The sequence below is a fragment of the Cyanistes caeruleus genome, chromosome Z (genome assembly GCF_971803275.1).
Source record: "Cyanistes caeruleus chromosome Z, bCyaCae1.hap1.1, whole genome shotgun sequence".
Lineage (NCBI taxonomy): Eukaryota > Metazoa > Chordata > Aves > Passeriformes > Paridae > Cyanistes > Cyanistes caeruleus.
Genome location: NC_141732.1, coordinates 6,593,692 through 6,612,418, shown reverse-complemented (window position 1 = coordinate 6,612,418; position 18,727 = coordinate 6,593,692). Strand labels below are relative to the sequence as shown.

The following is an 18,727-nucleotide window of genomic DNA, read 5'->3' as shown; positions in this document are numbered from 1 at the left end:
TCTGTCTCCTCCGCTGCGTGTGAAGGTCCTGCCTCACCCTCATCAGTCACTATGCGGACTGATTTGCTTTTTGATTTCTTTTTCTGAATGGGGGCAACTTCTACCGGTTTAGGCTGCTCTGGTTCGGTGACTGTTTGTGTGGAGGTGCTCATGGCCCTTTTGGTTCCTTTCTCCTCTGTGGTAGTCTGCGTAGACATGGACGCTGTTGTTTTGCTCTTGGTTCCTTTCTCCTCTGTGGCAGTCTGAGTGGACACGGATGCTGTTGCTTTGCTCTTGGTTTCTTTCTCCTCTGTGGCAGTCTGCGTAGACACGGACGCTGTGGCTTTGCTCTTGGTTCTTTTCTCCTCTGTGGCAGTCTGTGTGGTCATGGATGCTGTTGCTCTGCTCTTGGTTCTTTTCTCTTCCTCCTCAAGAAGACGCTGTACCACACCAAACAGTGCTTTGTTTCTAAGCATGGTGTACATGGTGCAGGCCATGCAGAGAAAACAAAACAGCAAGACTAGGCTGTCCTTGGCATCCAGAGAGAACTCAATATTTTTAAAAACTGCTGTGCCTGACCTGAAAGGCTGGAAGAAACCACTCTCCACTCTTCCCACCAAGGGCAGGGTGCGATTGTTGAGAAGGTCCCAGATGTAGCAGCCCAGACTAGGACAAGCAAACAAAATTGAGTATATATTCCGAATGGTATTCATTGCCTCACAGGTTATCATGCCATAAGCATAATAAACCAATAAAGCAATTCTCATACCATTCCCTGGTCTCAACAGGAGCAATACAACAGGCAAGTAGTTCCTCATGTGAGGGAAAATATAGAGAGCAAGATACAGTACCCATATAGACAAGCCAACCACCATGGTGGATAGGTTTCTGTTAATATGAAATTGCAATTCTGACTTTCTCTCAGGTTAATGCCCCACGTTGGGCGCCAAAATATGTACTAGTTTGAAATCAAACCAGTGAGAGATCGCAAGTCAGAATTATAATTTAATAGGAAAATGATAAAAAGAATAAATGCAATAATATCAAAAACACTGACAGAGTCAGAATACAGCCTGGAACCCTGTTAGGGTGATGGTAGTCGTCCAGATGAGGTGGTCTTGTTGAAGCGTGATCTTCTGGAAGAAAGGGGGTCTGGTCTTCAGCTGAAAGTCCAGCAGTAGCTCCTGTCCTCTGGAAGTCTCGTAGGTAAGGGCAGCTGTGGTGTTCGAATTCTCAGCTTATATCTAGTATGGAATGCTTGGCTCCTCCCTCGGGGAGGAGCATCTCACAATGGGATGGTGAGTCATGAGATAAGGTCTTGATGAGCCATTAACAGAAAACAGTCCAGGAGGAAGTTATCTCTGAGTCATGCAGCAAGGCAGTGGTGGGCCCATTAACAGGGGACAATACAGGGGGAAGTTATCTATGAGTCATGGGGCAGGGCATTGATGGGCCCATTAACAGAAGGTAGCCCGGGGGGGGGGGGGGGGGAGGCAGGGAGCACTGCCTCACCTGGTTTCAACAGTACATGAGGATGGTGATAGAATATACTGCAACCCAGGACAGGGAGACAAACAGTTGCATTTGACTAAGAAAGTGTTGAGTGAGTTGCTGACTGATGTTGATAGTATTAGGCATGCCACCCATGCAAAATCTTGCAGCTATAGATTTTTTGTTATTAGCACATGGACACGGGTGTGAAGATTTTGAAGGAATGTGTTGTTTTAACTTATCTGAGCACTCCCAAAATATTGATAAACAAATGGCAGGACTACATGAAAACATGAAGCATATCAGAGAATGACATGATCCTTTTTCTTCCTAGTTTGGGTTTAAGGGGTTGGTGGCAGACCTTGGTCAAGAGGGCAATAATATTACTGATTGTATTTCTAAGCTTTCTGCTGCTTCTGCCTTGTTTCTTACAATGCATTCAACAAATGTTGCACCATTTAGTTCCTCCAATTTTAAAGAAAAGAAGGGGAGATGTAGGACCCTGAGCTGCATTAGAACAAATTTCACCATAAAGAGAAAGAGTTAAGAATGTGGGCAAGGTTATCAGACAGGGAAGGAACAGTTGTGGTCAGCAAAAGAACACAAAGGAAGAGCCAAAGGAGATGAGAGATAGAGAAGTTGAACACACAAGTTGTGGTCCCATATACACAAATGTAATTATCCAATACAAATGCTTACAAGGATGTGTGCAGCCAGTTCTGCAGGAGATACTTGTATGAATAGATCTATATACAGTATAAAAGTAACCAAGCTTAGAGAATAAACAAATGATCTGATCCTCATATTGGTGCTGTGTTATTCCTGTTCCTGCATGAAGAAATGAAGACCCTGGCACTGAACCTATGACAATGACTAGCAGAGAGCCTCAGGATACCACTACTCTCATGTCAATAAATTCTGAGTTGTGATTTAAGTCTGTCAGAAAATGAAAATGGTAAAAATGAAATATTTTCCAGCTGTTTCTCTCTGGTTTACCTTTTTTGAAGGCCAAAGCTCTGTACTGCAGGTGGCCCAAGTGTGTGCAGAGTAATGCAGCTCCCAAAAAACTCCTTGTTTTTCCCAGAAGTCATCATCACTTGTTCCCAGGTGTGTCCAGATCTGGCAGGAGAAAGAGCCCACAGCACAGTGGGCACCGTGCCCTGCCCAGACAGAGCTCTCTGGCACTGAGCAGCAGCAGCAGCAGCAGCAGCGCCAGCACTTTTCAATCTGCTCCTGCCTTGGCTTCACCTGGGGGACAGAAGGCTCTGGAAATCAGCACTGCCACTCATGTTCCCAGCCTGGAGCAGCTGCTGCTGCTGCTGCTGTGCAGATCCTGCCAGTTCAACTGCTTCCAAATGGGAATAAAGACAGAGATATATGTACACAGGAGCCCTGGGCATGTCCAATAAATATGCAAATATGTGGAGAGATTTGTTAAGAATTATTTCAGCTGTTATGGCAACAGTGTTTTCTTCCCTGGTTCTGTGCAATGCTTTGGGCCATTCTCTTGGTCTGGCTGCTTTGTCTTTGGTCCCATGTGAGTGCTCAGTTGGGGAACAGGCTGTAGGTGCTTGGGCCACTCTTGCTTTTACTCTTGGATCCCTTGAACAACAGGGTTTGTTTCACCAGGGGACTTTGTGCAGCTTTGTGACAGAGGAGAACTTCCCAGGCTATTTGGTGTTTGCTGTAGGGGAGGTTGGGTTGCTTTGCATAAATTTGCATAAATTCCAAGACAGAACACTTGCTTTGTGATGTCAGGGCATGGTTGCCACATTGTCATGGAGACATCAGAAGGTTGCCTTGGTGCACGGAAGGCCTCAGTGTCAGAGCAGCTGTTGGGCTTGCTCAGTGCAGGAGCATCCTCCTGCTTGAGGCGTTTGTCAGTGGGCAGCTGCACACTGACAAGAGCCTTGTTCTTCTTGAGTTGGAGCAGTGTCTGCAAACTGGCACAGCAGTGCTCCAATGATGGAGCCACTCGCTGCTGCAGTTTGCACTGTTTACGGCTTTATTTATTCCGGCTATTACCTGACAAACCTGGCATGTAAGTAGAGGTTTTCCCTGGGTGTAACCTAATCTGGCTTTTGTAGGTCTTCCTGCTTTTTCTTAGTCACGGGGTTGATTTTGAAACAGAAGGACCATTAGGATGCCACTGCTTTGCTAGAGCTCCTGTCAACAAGTTTAGCAAAAAACAGGATGCCTGTAGCCAGGGGTCTGCAGGCAGCATTTGCAAGGGTTCCATTCCCTGCACAGGAGAGTCTGTGGCAGCAGAGTCTGTCCTTTCCTCAGTTTGCTGGCTCAAGCAGGATAGCTTTGAAAATGAAGAGACCTTCTCAGAAGGCCTTCTTAAGACTTTGTGGTTCTCCCCACAAATGAGGGAAAGCTTCTTTTGTTCTTAATTTTGTCATGAAAGGATTTGACTAAGTTCACCCTTTTCTGAGTGCTAGAATAGCAATACCCTTTGCAATGAAGTGCAAACTCCAAAGCAGCGAGTGTGTGCTCCTGAACGCTGGAGCTGCTGTTGCTGTGCTGCACAATAGAACTGCCACAGCTCAGGGGGATTTGGGGGAAGATATTCTGGGCCAATGTTTTCAGGAAGTTAATGAGAATTACTGCATGCAACTTATCTTTTAAAAAAGTACTTGAAAGGGAAAAGAGCAAAAGCTACTTTATCTGTTGGACAAGACTCGAGCATTGACTGTTAAAGAACACTTTGCATGTTCTTGATCAACTTTGTGTTCACTTACTGGCAAAAGAGGCCAAAGTGTAGGCACAAGCAAGAATATTGCCCAGTTCCTTGTTGGATGTGTGAAAGAATTGTGTCCCCTGACGGTTGCTGTCAGAGGAAAATACCCTCTGTTTGGGTTCACTTATTCTATGGGATTCAGCAGCCCAGGCAGTTTTCTCACCCCATTGCGTTCATTTTCCCTTGCTCACTGCAGGTCACCTGAGGCGTGTGTTCAGAGGTGTCGATCCTGAGGTGAGTGAGAAAGGAACCTTTGATATTCCTGTTGTTGGAGAATTGTGGAGCAAGCTGGGAGCTTGGCCTGTGGCAGCAGAGTGTAGGTGGCCAGCTGAGTAGGCTGAAAGGAAATCCATTTCCATGTCTGCAGCAGTGATAGCAAAGGCATTGCTGCCTATTTCCTCATCTTCCACTGCAATGCTTTAAAAGAACCAGAAGACCAGTTTTCAGAGAGAACACTGCTTCTTGACAGTAGCCAGGGTGGGAGATCTAATTCAGACAATTTGCAGTCCAGTTGAATTAAGCCATTTTCATTTAGTTGGAGTGACTTAGAATCCCACTGCTATCAAAGTGGATGATTTGTCTTTAGTCGAGCTGGTTGTAGAAATAGAGCAGAATAGAAGTAAGGTTATAAATGATAGGTAGCTGCCTGTCCCTAACACTACTATCTCTGCACAGAGCCCAGAACCAACAGCAGACTCTTCTCTGGCTCCCCCTGCTCCTGGAGAAGAGGCCAAAGAGGAGCAAAATGACCACGAGCCTCCAGCAGTGGTCACACCCCAGCCTGAACATTCAGAGACTGTAAGTGCCTCTTCTGGCTGGTGTTGTCTTTAGTGCAAGGCACAGCTGCAAGTTCCTCAGCAGCCGGCACTTGCTGTTGGTAGCTGAGGCTGCTGAGTGCTGGAGTCGTGCCAGCACCTAGCAAGTCACCCCAGCCAATGGCAGCTGAAAAATGACTTTTGATCTGTCATGTTTAGGCCCCCAATTGCTGGGATTCTGAGAGGGGCCAGCCTGAAGCATGAAGGCTCCCTGTGCCCAGAGGAGGGAGCATTTCAAAGACACTCTGCTCAGCCATGTCACATTCTGGAGAGGACACTGTGGTCTGGAGAGTCCTGTGCCCTACAGACTGGCCAAGTAGCTGCAGGCACAAAAGATGTTGATGTGACCACACAAGCGCTTTGGGGTGGTTTGTCCCCATGAGCTTCTTGGGTGTCCTTACCTGGGAGTATTTCAGAGACACACTGGGGATGTGGAATTTCTCACTGAAATCAGGGATTTTGGTGCCTTTGTTGCTGGGTTGTTGTTTTGCCTCTTCAGGCAGAGCAGTCAGTAGCAGAGCTGACAGGTGCTCTGAGCCCACGTCTCTTCTGGCTTTTGATAAGCTGCAAAGAGATGATTTTGTGGTCCATGAATCCATGTGGGGCCACTCTTCTCTTGTGGCAGAAGACACAAACTGCACAGTTCTGAACCCTTCTTCTGAGGCAAAACCAGAGACTCCATATGTCTGTTGAGACTTTTCTTTCTGAAGTCTGCAGCTTTGAAAACTCCCTAGGAGCCTGGAGGCTGGGATAAAGCTGCAAGTCCTTGAGTGCTGTCTTGTGTTGCTAAGAACAGGAAAGACATCTCCAGATTCTGAATGGTGTCTTTAAAGTCAAATGTGTAATGTGGTGCCTGAGCAGCTGCGTGGGACAAAGCACCCAGGGGTGTCGCTCAACAGCAGCTGAACGTGAGCCAGCTTGGGCCCAGGTGGCCAAGAAGGCCTGGGGCATGCTGGCCATGTGTCAGCAAGAGTGGGGCAGCAGGAGCAGGGCACTGAGCGTCCCCCTGTGCTGGGCAGTGCCGTGGTGCTTCAAGTCTGCTTCAAGAAGAGTTCCATCAATTCCTACATGACAGTGCTCACCACTTGGGCCACTTTCCTGCCAAACATCCCCTCCCTGCAGCCAAGAAGATTAGACCCTGGAATGGGTGACAGTTTCATCTTTTGCTTTGTTTATTTGTCTATTGGTTTGATTGTAAAAAAGACTCTGTGTAATTTCTCTTTCTGCAGCCATTAAAGGTGCTTTGGCTCAACCCTTCCTGCCCACTTGCAGCACTGGAAGAGACTCTGTTAGAATTTGAATTTGGAAGATGGCAGTTCTGGAAAATGCAGTATTTTTGCAGGAGAACACATAGTTTGGGGTGGGGATGTTGGGGCAGAAGGAGCTGTTCTGGTGCCAGGCCAGACAGCAGGGCTTGCACATCACTTTCAGGTGAACAGTGCCCATGCCTTTTGGCAGCCCATGGTTGATCAATAGGTGCTGTGTTTGGGAATTGGGCAGGAAATCAATGGCCTTGCATTCCAGCTGGTGCTGAGAGATCAGAGAGGCTGGGAGGGGCTGGGCTTCATTTCTGATTGCAGCCACTTCAGCACCATCAGTGTGCTTGAGTCCAAGAGAAGAACTTGTCTGAGCACAGATGCACAAAGACTGCAGTTCCCAGAGCAGTGCTCTGGGTCTGACAGCAAAGCACTGACACAATCCAGATTCCCCAAGAGTGTGATTTATTGAAGCAACAGGAGAGCAAGTTCAGCACTGCTGCTGATGGGGGCACTGGCTACCAAGTGTTCATGTGTGTAGGGATAGAAAATATAGTAAGAGAGTTTATAATAGTGAGATCCATCTGTCTATCTATCTATCTATCTATCTATCTATCTATCTATCTATCATCTATTTGATAGATATAAAATATTCCATTTGAATTTTCCCATCTCTGCTCCAAAGCAGTTGGTGGTATAAAGGTCACCTAAAGGTATCCCTTTGAGGAGAGGAGGAGAGGCAGGTTACATTAACTGATCTGGAGCAGGCAGAGATGATTCCCCCTGCAGAGATGGTTGTTTTTTCCCCTCACAGCTCTTTTCCTCCTCCACTCTCTTCTGCTGTGAAACCTTCTTTTTATGCAACAAATTGCTGCATGTCCTAAGGGAGTGGAACAATCTCAAGCTCTAGGTGGAGTTTGGAGACTTTGGTCATACATGGATTACATGACACATGGTTTCCTTCATTTCCTTCATCCCTAGGGGTGTGTCAATTCATTTGTTGATGGGGCCTTTGGAGGATCTCTGTTAGTGCTGCTCAGAATTCTCAGCTGACAAAAGAGGGAGGATAAACACCTTGGTCCTCTTCCATATACTCAGGTGGCCATAGGGGCTCTCTGACCTCCATCAGAAGATCAAACTGCACACATCCTTATCTCCTGAATGAGCAGGATTTCTAGCAAGAGTGTAGATGTCAGAAAGGCAGGAATGGTGGTGCAGGCCTGAAGAGAACATGAACTCCACAAGTGTCTCTCACAAGGGATGAAATCACACAGGAAGCCACCTGCAGAGCCAGGGTGGAACTGTGGGACAGGGCTGAGTGTGAGTGACTATGGAAACACAAAGAGGACAGAGCAGAAGGGGAGGGAGGCCCTCAGCAGACCCTTGAGAAATGGCACACATTTCCTGTCAGCTGCCCAAGAGTCTGTTGGGGATTCAGACCCAGCTGGACCCTGATTGTACTGCCAGTGTCACTTTGGAATCTGTGTTTCCCCATGGGCAGAGAACGAGCCAGGAGAGCATCAGCACAGTGCTTTGGGAACGTGTGAGCCCATCAGTGTTTGAGTCTTGGCCCACAAATGTTGTGTGGGGAGTCGAAGCCCATGTTCTCTTGCTTTCTGTGCAGGTTGTTCTGGAGAAAGAGCAGGAGCAGATTGATTTGTCAGAGATGCCATGCCAGACTGAGGGAGAGCTGTTGCCAGCCCGAGAGCAGGAAGAGCAGCTTGGGCAGCAGGTGGAAGAGGCACTGGAGAATGGCCAGGTAAGCCTGACTCAGCAGGTGACAGAGTGCAGGGCAGGAAGAGGGGCATAAAACACAGCTCTTGGGACTGAGGAGGCCAGGAGTCCAAGAGGCACTGAAAGCACAGAGCCTTGTAATCTGCAGAGATCAGCTCTGGGACAGGAGGGTTACAGTGGAAGCAGAGGTGGTTAAGTAGGCAGAAAGAAGTGACTGAATGAGTGTGATTTTGAGGCTGAAAGAGGGAAAAGCTGAGCCTGATGGCAGCTCCCAGTCACTTCTTCTTCCTTTGTGTGTACAGAACATCAAGGCAGAGCCACAGGCAGAGCTGCCTGAAGCTCAGAGTGCCATCGTGGCAGTGAAGAGGAGGCCCCAGGAAGACATGAGGAACATTCAAGAGGAGATGACACTCTATCGGCAGAGAAGAGATCAACAAAACAAGGTGAGTGATAGAGTGGCAGCCACTCCACTCATCAAGCTGTCTCTCTCATGTGTTTTAGAGGACAGCAAGGAAAATCTCCAGGCAGAGATGCAGGATATTCGGGCTAGGATCAAGGAAAGGGAGAAGAGGCTGGAGGAAGAAATGAAGATGGTGGAAGAGGAAATCAATCACCTGATTCAGGAGAAGAATTTTCTACATAAACAAGTGAGTGAAACAGCGATAGCCACTGCAGTCACTGCAGTCTGGTGGTTTGTGCCCTTCTTGCCTTTCCCCTGCAGAGCAGCAGGGAGCTGGGGTGATGCCCCTCAGTGCCATCCTGCTGTAGTGTCTATCCCAGCTGCTTTGAAGGAAATTTCCTGGTGTGCTGAATCCCAACTACTGCTCTGGACAGTGGCACAAGTCATTTTCTCCTTTTGCCAGCACTCATCTGAGTGCATTCTTGCTGGCCTCTTCCTGCTCTCCTTGTTTCTTCAGGTGTTTTTGCAAGTGAACACAGTCACCCAGATAGATGTTGAACACAAGCCACAAGCTGTCTGTATCCCTTGGGGAATCTGCTCCTCTCCTGCTCGTTCCCTTTCCTCACAGTCAATGAGCCTTGGCAGAAAGGGACAAGCTGTAGTCTCTGACTGCTTTGTTCTGTTTGACTTGAGGTTGGAGTGTTGACATCTCACCTGGCAGCCTGGGAAGGCTTCCAGCAAATGACTGGTGATGAGGAGCCCCAAGGTCGACATGAGGCACAGCAGCTGTCCCAAGCAGAGATGCTGAAGGTTGAGCATGTCTCAAAGATGGAGGAAAAGTGGACTCATTGTGAGGAGGTACAACATTTGGACAAGGATCTGCAAATGTGTCTGCAGTCTTTGGAGGGGGAAAGGGATCCTTGGGAGGAAATGGAATGGTCATTGTTGCAGTCATCCTTCAGAAAATCCATGAAAATGGGATATGAAGGTGTCTATGAACTCAAATAAAACAACCTCTGGTTTTGACCATTTGGTTTCAGAAGCAGGTGTCCAAAAAAATCCAGTTTATGAGCTTGGCATGTGGCTAAGAGCAACTTCTTACGGGCTTGAATTTGAAAAGGGTACTCGGGGTAATCTCTGCCATTCACTTTTCTGACACCAACTCATTTCTACTCTCAGAGCTACCAAGAAGCCTTGGTTCCCCTCCCTGAGAAGTGGAGCCTGTGCAATTTCTTCATCTCCAGCATTGACACAGATGCTGCTCAGCCACAGGAGGATTTCCCGGAGCTACTGAGTACATCTAATTTATTTCTTGTCTGAGGGACAGTGAATTGTGTGCACATGCCAGCATAGCTGTACCAAATGTTCCTCCTCAGTTTGGTGTCACAGGGACATTTAGGTCTCTCCACAGGAAGTGCTCTGCTTCGAGGCAGGGAGAGAGCACTCTGCATGCTCCTGCTGTCCCTGAGGGCAGCCTGGACAAAGGTTAAAGTTTACCTGGCTTCCCTTTCTACTGAAGAAAGAAGCAGGAATTGTTGCTGGAGCCGTTGCTTGAGTTCTACCCATTGGCCCAACCCCTGCTCAGATCAGTCTCTAGGAAAACACATCAAGCCCTTTGTGATTCTGCAGCACAACCCATTTAATCTGCTTCTCGCCCATAAGAGCTGCCAGTGTTGTGCCCTCCCATAAAGACCTGGTGGGGCTGAGAAAAGATCCCATTTCATTCTGTGTGTACCTTCACCTGTTGAGACAAAAAAGGGCATTGATCCACACCTCGGTGTATCTGATGCCAAAGCCAATCCCGTTGTGTCCTGAATGGGGGCAGCAGCTTGTCAGGGGCTCAGGCTGGCTGTGGCTTGTGGCCATGGCTTGTCAGTGCTCATGCTTGGCCTTTGGCAGCCTTGCTGTGTGCCCTGGCCCTGAGGGCTGCTGTGACTGCAGGGGCTGGAGCCTTCCTTAGCTGGGAGAGTGGCGCTGCCGCCCAGCCGGCCGCTGCAGAGCCGAGCTGGCCCGAGGCAGCAGCCCCTCGTCTGGGCCGGCTTCTGCACGGCACGGCCTGGACTCCCGAGAGGGACAGCATCTCCTCTGGGCAGCTGTGCGTGTCACAGCGGCGCCTGAGCAGCACTGCTGTCCTCGCTGCCCTTGCCCGCTGTGCCCACTTGGGAAGGTGGGGGGAACGTGTGCAGTGCTGAGAGGCCGAGTCCAATGGCAGCCACTGATCCGCGCTGTCAGGGTGAAGGGAAGCACTGGGGTTCTTCCCATGGGCCACGGGCAAGGGCGTCTTGGAGCTCAGCCTGCTCATACAGGGTGAGGGTCCTGATGCTGAAAGCCCCCTTGGAATGGGTTACAGAATCAGCTGCTCTGCTTTACAGATGGAAAGCCATTCATTCTGTTGGCAAATGCTGCAAGCTAGAGAAGATGCCCTCCTCTCCTGGCAATGCATCTCCCTGGGCTTTATTTCCTGACAAGAGAAGTCTTCAAAGGACTGGACAAAACCAGTCTCTCTGCTGGCCATTTGGACTGCAGAACTGCCTGGCTTGTTGCTCTTGCTCTTGTTGTTGTTGTGGTTGCTGCCCAGCTGACCACAAAGGGTTCAGAGCCCCAGACAGTGGGGCTTTCATATCTCCTGGAAATTGGAATTTCTGCATGAAAGTGAGAATCCTGCATTTTGTTTTCCTCAGGAAGAATAGTGAATGTGGAAAATCCCATACGAAAATACACTGAACTGGAAAATCTCGGCAGCGGGTGAGTCCACAGATACTTCTACACAGCCTTGGGCCAGGTGTTTCGCTGGTGGAATATCCATCAAGTGGGAAGTCAGACAAGCTGCAAACATGTTTACACACCAGGGTTAGTCTGCCCCATCTCTCAGTACTGGCCAGAATTTGTAAGTGTGCTCAGAGGGCATTGCCAAAGACCTCCCCATGCTGCCAACCAAGGTCTTGCCTGCAGCAAGGAACAGAACCTGGTAGATCTCCTTGTCTCTCAAGTGTGGGACAGCTCTGTGGTAATTTCCTTAGCATTTGTGTATGTCTCAAGATCATAGAATTTTGCCACACGAATGACAGAAGAAGAACCCTGCTTACCTGAAAGAGCAACCTGCCCCCTTATGATAGCTGTCAGATGACACTTCTCAGGGACCTTTTTTTCCAAGAGTTTCCTAAAGGAAATACTCCATGCTCAGGATTAGAACTGCCCAGTTTAGAAACTGATAGCCGAGATGAAGGAATAAGCTGTCTTTTTGAGCTGAGGCAGGAAAGCCCAGCACTTCAGGAACAGGCCCAGTGCCCATGCACTGGAGGGGAAAATGTATCATCTGCCTTCTGGCAGACCCCTCCTGCAACCTGCAGCTTTTAGGTATTTACAGCAGAGATCTCCTGTCTGGACTGGCTTTCACTGCAAGATCTAAATGGCTTCTCCTTTCTTTGCTGCTGTTTTGTTTCTAGGGCTTTTGGAGAGGTTTCTATAGCACTTGACATTGCCACAGGAAGACAGGTAAATGTCAACAGCCCCTGCAGACTCTGCTGCTCTCGAGGCCTTTCCCTACGGGTGACATCTGTGCCTGAAGCTTTGGGTAGAGCTGTGCAGCAAAGACACAGGAAGCACAGACTGGTGCCAGCCTGCAAATTGCACTTGGGACAGTCTTTGTCCTTCTCAGCTGCCAGTAGGAAGGCAAGGAGGGCAGCGGTTCCTTGCAAAGAAGGACGTGCCCACTTGCTCTCAATTGCTAAAACCAAGGTTTAGCATGTCACTTAGAGCATCTCACTGCTCTTTGGGGCTACAGTTTCAGAGTCCTGAATCCTCATTTATGGCTACCAGCAAATACATCTGAATGTTACTGGTAGCTCATTAGCCACTTGGGAGCTGTACGTAGGGAGAGATCTGCAAGGTGTCCCTAAAAGCCCAAAGGCCTGCCTGTATCCACAGAGTACCAAGGCACAGATTACCTCTCTGGAAGTGCAGGCAGAGCAGCAGAGAGTGTGGTCAGAGCTTTGTGGGTGAGAGTTGATACACCTTTGTTACCAAGTGGACAAGGCAAAGTGTCAGTGGTCAGGTGTCATGTAACTGTCCCCAAGGGAGCAGAGCAATGGGCTGTTGGATTGTCACTTCCTAATTACTCCAATGTCTAATCACAAGGTGCTTTGGCACAGCTTGGCTGTGCCGTTCCAGAATCACTCACTCCATGTGAGAAGCTCCATGCCAACTTCCATAGTTACTCATTTTCAATATCATTTTAGGTGGCCATAAAGAAAATCAATGTTCAAGGACGGATCAGGAAGGAAGCAATTGCTTATGAACTCATGGTCATGAAAATGAACAGGAACCCCAACATTGTGACCTATTTAGAGAGGTGAGGGATTCTTGTTTTATCCCACCAATATTTATTTACATGCTTCATGCATGCAAAGTTAAAAACCCACTTTGGATACTGGCAGGAAAAAAGAGCTCTTAATTACTGGTTAATTATGATTTCTCACCTTATCTCCAGTGGATGGAAGAGATTTTTGCATTTTGTCTGCATTATTCTACCCTGGCAAATGCAGTTTGAAAATTGTCCAAAAATCTGGACCAGCCCTATCTTAAGAACAAAACACTCTGTAAATTCATTTCCTCCACATTGGATTGGGGCTTAACTTTTTCAAGTTTTTAGGAGCACCTTTGAAGTGCTGAAAAACCACCCTAGAGAGAGGATTTCCCTTGCATTGCTGCCCTTTTTCCATTGCTGTGCATGCCAGGAAGACTCGGTGCTTATTAAAAGAGATACCATGTGTGACAGCTTTTTATCTGGTCTGTTACTAAACTGCATTTGTCACTTGCTGGCCATCTAAGACATCTCCTTTTTTGTACATGTGCCATTCTCCTTGAGACTGCACAGACTGCAAACCCTGCACAGCCTAGAGGCAATGTCTATTCCTTTTATTCTGTCCTTGTCACAAAGACACCCAGAAACAAGAATCAACTGTTGTCTTTTGCAAACAGCAACGTAGCCATGCATGTTCATCTCCACACCCTTGTTTCCTTCTTTCAGTTACTTTGTGGGGAAGCACCTTTGGCTGGTGATGGAGTACATGGACGGAGGCACTCTGAGAGATATCATCAATGAGACTCAAATGTCAGAAGGAGAGATTGCAGTTGTCAGCCGTGAGGTCAGGGATCCCACCTGTGCTTCCAAGGGCTTGAGCAAGATTGTCTGGGAAACTGGGGCTCAGAATGGGAGTGATTTCATGGGCCAAGCTTGGTTTCTGTGTTGCTGGTATGCTATGGGCAAGCAAGAGCCTTTCAAGTGAACTGCCTGCCAGTGTCCCTGCACTCACTCTACTCACTCCATGTACTCTTATCTCCTGCTGTTGTATTCTAGTTCTGTTGCTTCTATTTGGATTTGCTGTTCTCCACCTTGCCTCTCTAAATGCTTACTTTGTGCTTATCTGCACTGCATTCCTTGCCTGTAAAAGCAAAGGTGCTGGTTGGCAGAATTTGAAATGAACAGCAGAGAAGAAAAAGAGACTCATTTCTTTTAGGTCTCAGCTGAAAAGGATAGTAGTGCAGCCCAAATGCTGTTTGCTTCTGAGCACACCCACTGCAGCTGCAGTCACTCTGCCTGGTTTGCAGGGGACAGTCTACAACAGCAGTTGCTGCTGCTGCTGTTTCAAAAGCTGCCATGCCTTTCTTGACAAAGGTCCTGCTCTGCTGCTGTTGCAGCAGCAGGCTCTTCCTCTCAGTGGCACTGTGTTCTGCCATTACTCCCCATTCCCCTGCAAAGGGAATTTTTACAGCTGTTTCCTTGCTTGTGTAATGAAATCACATCACTCATTTTGCCCCCCTGTTTCTGCTTTCTCTCTCAGTGCCTGCAAGGACTGGATTTTCTTCACTCCAACCATGTGATCCATCGAGATGTGAAGAGCTGCAACATCCTTCTCAGAATGGACGGCTCTGTCAAGCTGGGTCAGTGTATTCTTGGTCAGGTTCAGCCTCCCAGGGATGTGGGGTGTGGGGCTGCTTTCAGTGACTGCCAGCTCCCCAAAAATGGTGCTGCTGGCAGTGCAGGGGCCCCTGCTGTGAGCTGAAGGCACAGCTGTGATGTGCACAGAGGTATGACAAGGTACCACAAGCAGTCAAGAGTGGCATTGCTGTGTCCCATCCAAAGGGAAGGAGCTACAATCTAAAGCTTCGGAAAAAGAAAGGCCATTGCTGGAGGAAGTGTAAAAAAGGTGGGGATTTTTTGAAGCAGCCAATGCCATATTTCCTTGACTAAAGCCCTGAGGAAATTGAGCAGGAATGGATTTCCAGCAGATGACAAAGTGCATTCTGCGCCTGGGAGTGGGCAATTCTTTTGCTTGGTTTCCTAATTGGAGCTGCCTTTCATGGTGTGTTGTTTTCTCCACAGCTGACTTTGGCCTCTCTGCTCAGCTCACCCCTGAGCAGAGGAGACAGATCTCCGTGGCCAGCACTTCTGGGTTGATGGCGCCTGAAGTCGTGACAGGTCACCCGTATGGCCCCAAAATGGACATATGGTCTTTTGGAATTGTGGGCATCGAAATGGTGGAACGAGAAGTTCCTTACTGGAATGAAACTCCTGTCTCGGTAAGGTGCAAATACTCACTGATCCTGCTGACTTTCTCACCTGTCCCATGTTCTGTGTGCCACAGGACAAAATGCCATTGCCCTCTGCTGGCATTACTTCCACCAAGGTCCCCTTCTAATAATGTCCCTGCAGCACATCAGGATCTGCTGTAGGTTTGGTTGCATCAGCAGGTAAGTGGCAAGTACCCAGTTCAGAAACGTGCCATTTTGGCCTGCAGCCCTGCTGGCCTCCGTGACATTTCTCCTTTGCTTTTTGAAAATTCTTGAAGCTTGTCTCTGAAGGAGAAGAATTTTTCAGTGGGGAGTTCAGCAGTGTGATAAATATCCTTTGAGATGGAGTTGGGACCTTCCCGTTTTCAATTTTCTAGAAGAAGAAAAAATGAAAATAAAGAAAAGGAAATGGAAAAGAAAAAGCAAAAAAGAAGAGAAAAGGGATGAGAAAAAAAGAAAAAGGAATAGGATAAGGAAAAGAGGGAGGAAGAGGAAGGGAAAAGGGAAGGGAAAAGGAAAGAGAAAGAAGGAAAAAAGAAAGGAAAAGGAAAATATAAAACTAAACTTAAAATTAAAAATAAAAATAAAATCAGGAAAAGGAAATGAAAAAGAAAAAGAAAAAGAAAAGGAAAATAATAGAACAAAAAGGAAAAGTAAACAGAAAACACAAAAATCAAAGTAGTTCTGCTTGCTTTTTCCTTTATTAAAACAAAGCACATCCATTTTTGTCCAAATTCTAGCATCTTTTCCAAATCCTGTGGGACCTCCAAACTTTCAGGCTTTCAAGTCATCTGTACATTGTTCTGTCATGTGTCTGGGTGGCCTGGAAAAGTTCAGGATGTGTTTTTCTCCAGCTGCAATCAGAATTGTGTGCCAAAGCCCCGGCTGTTTCTTGGTACTTGAACAGGAGGATGAGCCTGCAGTCAGGTGCCTGGGGCTGGGATCCAAGGGGTGCGGTTGACGCCGGTGCTGTTCCTTTAGCACAGGAGCAGGGCCATCCCTGGGCTGCACAGCGCTAGTGACAGTGAGGACTCCCCACCATGCCCACTAGCTGAGCTCAGCTGCAGAGGGACAGGATAAAACATCCTTTTTGACCTCTGCTGCTGTGGGAAAAGTGAAGGAAGTTTTCCTCTGGCTTGAAGAGGATCAAAGTCTTCTTGGTCAGCATCTATTTCATTGCTACCAGCACTGGTGGGTGTTTTCATGCAGACTCCTAAGCCTCTCCCCACTGTCATTTCTGTCTGTTTTAAATGCTTTCTGCATTTCTTTCAAGAAGTAAAACAAAAACTTGATGATTTTTGTTTCAAGGAAGCTGTGCTTGAGGGACCAACAAGCATGGCAGTGATCCCTTTTGTGCAATAATCCTTGGAAATAGTATAGCTAGAGCAAATTCCCCCTCCCAAATGGCCTGTCAAGCTATTCACACAAGCTGGTGTGAATCCTCAGAGAAGCAAAAGCTGCATTTGGTGATGGAGTTCTCATTAACCAAAGAACTAGTCAGTGAAAATCAGCTGCCAAGGCAAGATCTGCTGGATGTTGGAAAAGCTGGGGCTGCCTCGGTGTTTAAGTTTTTTATTGGTATAGGAAGGTCATCTCTGCCTCTCTGCCAGGGCAAAAAATGCCACTGCACAGTGGAGCTGGAACAATGGGCTCTGGGAGAGCAGTTGCAGATGGGAAAGAAGCAGGTGGAGCCTCTTGTTTCCTTTTTCTCTAGCCTCAACTCCTGATAAACATAAGAGGGACACCAAAGCTGTGGCAGCCCAACCTATTCTCACTTTTGCTGCATGACTTCCTGAGCTGCTGCCTGCAGACAGACGAGGCACAGCGCTGGTCTGCTGAGGAGCTCCTGCAGGTAAAATGCCAAGGGGCTGCAGGTGAAACAGTGTCTGAGGGATGGGCTCCTCCTCCGCTGAAATCCAAAGCATCAGATGTGCCCCCCTCCTCACCTCCAATCTTCCTTCTGTTCAAATGGAAATGGTGAGGAATTCTAGCAGGACTGGCAGGGACCTGTAAAGCTCATGTGGTCCAAGTGCCCTGCAATGAGCAGGGACATCTTTAAAGGGATCAGGATGTCCAGAGCCCTCTCCCACCTGCCTGGAATGGTTCCAGGGACAGGGCACCTACAAGCTCTTAGGACAACCTGTGCTAGTGTTGTTTGTGTGTCCAAGGAAACAAGTTCTTCCTTAGACTTCTTCTGATTCCATCCCCTTTTTCTTTAAACATATTAGCCCATGTCCTGTTGTCACTGGACCTATTCAAAAAGATGTCCTGCACACCCTCAGAAGCCACTCTGAAGTTTTGGAAAGTGTCTAGAAAGTCTCCCTGGGGCCTGTTCTTCTCCAGGCTGAATAACTCCAGCTCTCTTAGCCTGGCAGAGAAAGCACCATTTCTAGAGCCCTGCTAGGGCAAAAGTCCCATCAAAATGAAGAAAGAAGAATCAATGGATGAGTGGGATTCTGGGCCAGGTTTGCCTGTGATGGCAAGGTCCTGCACGTGAAGATGGAGGTGCAGATGCCCCCATTGGTCCCCTCTCTGGGTCTGTCTGGGAACCAGAGGAATCCTGATTGAGGCTGTGAGGCACTGAGTTTGGAAAGTCATGGTTAACTGAGTTTTGTTGATTTCTTTTTTTCCCTTTTGGGCAGCATCCACTTGTAACATTAACTGAGCCTGTGTCCAGCCTGGTGCCGCTGATCATTTCAGTGAAGAGGAGGAAGGAGGAGAAAACATCAGGACCAGCGTAGAGTCAGCTTGTAGACTAGGATTGTAGAGTAGGGTTATAGAGTCAGATTGTAGACTAGAATTGTAGAGTAGGGTTATAGAGTAGGATTCTGAACTAGGATTATAGAGTAGGGTTCTAGAGTAGGATTGTGGACTAGAATTGTAGAGTAGGGTTATAGAGTAGGACTATAAATCAATAAAATTTCTGAAATTTTAACTCATCTGGAAGATTGCTTTCTTTTTTACCCTGTGAATAAACTCAGCATTTCCTTCTGACTTATCAGTTGTCTCTTCAAGGTGCAAAGTGATATTCATGGCTTCTTTGGTGTGCTTTGAAAGTGGGGAAGGCTCTTCTTCAGTCATCCTCTCCAAAGTGCACTGCCTTTGGAATTTGGCTCACTGGCTGGGTTTTGCCCAGCTGTGTGGTATGTCTAATTGAGGCAGAAAGGGCAATGGCATTTGCAGGTACAAGCAGTGGAGGGGTGGGGCAGCCGAAACATCCTGTGCAGATGCAGGCCTTCAGCTGTGACTCCAGAGCATTTGGGTTCCTGCCATTTGGATTTGTATCCCTGTGGTGGTTTCACATTGATTGATATTTGGAGAAGGAAGAAACCACCTATGGAAGAGATTTTTTGGAGAGAAGCTGCTGGGAGCTCCTTCTGTGCCTGGGAAAGGTCAATAGCTGGCTAGTGCTGAGAAGTGACAACATTTTGAACCATTTAGAAATTAGGTCTGCCTCTGTGAGATCTACGTTTTTAAAAATAAAGCTTGGGAAATCTCTCTCTTGGCTTCCGGACCCAGAAGGTGACGGAGCTCTGGTGAGGCCGGCCCTGATCGCCCACGGCCTGTGCTCCTGGGAGAGGCTGGGCCGGACCCCAGTGGCTCCTGGACGGGGGATGGAGGCTGCAGAATCCCAGCCCCAGGCAAGGCTGGGCCACAGCTGCTGACATCTCGCTGACACTAAACCCTCTCCCCAGCACACACCGATGGCTCCAGGCCCGGCAGCTGCCGGGCAGAG

The 18,727-nt window shown here is 48.0% G+C and overlaps 1 protein-coding gene across 1 annotated transcript; it reads left to right on the top strand.

Annotated features, from left to right (window-relative positions):
* The first annotated feature begins 3,237 nt into the window (after window positions 1-3,237).
* LOC111945520 (uncharacterized) lies at window positions 3,238-17,926 on the top strand. The gene is made up of 15 exons (XM_086867791.1): window positions 3,238-3,511; window positions 4,410-4,447; window positions 4,889-5,011; window positions 7,909-8,043; window positions 8,321-8,665; window positions 9,112-9,276; window positions 9,598-9,712; window positions 11,100-11,163; window positions 11,865-11,913; window positions 12,657-12,769; window positions 13,448-13,565; window positions 14,262-14,361; window positions 14,804-15,000; window positions 16,706-16,843; window positions 17,634-17,926. The coding sequence occupies exons 1-15, from the start codon at window positions 3,433-3,435 to the stop codon at window positions 17,730-17,732; spliced, it is 1,878 nt and encodes a 625-aa protein (XP_086723917.1). The 5' UTR covers window positions 3,238-3,432; the 3' UTR covers window positions 17,733-17,926.
* The last annotated feature ends 801 nt before the right edge of the window (window positions 17,927-18,727 follow it).

Bases quoted from the DNA above. Each gene is read 5' to 3' on its own strand.
- LOC111945520 (XM_086867791.1), top strand. From the start codon at position 3,433: ATGATGGAGCCACTCGCTGCTGCAGTTTGCACTGTTTACGGCTTTATT. The intron at 8,666-9,111 runs GTGAGTGAAACA...GTTTGACTTGAG, and splicing joins AGAATTTTCTACATAAACAA to GTTGGAGTGTTGACATCTCA. The intron at 15,001-16,705 runs GTAAGGTGCAAA...CTTTTTCTCTAG, and splicing joins GGAATGAAACTCCTGTCTCG to CCTCAACTCCTGATAAACAT.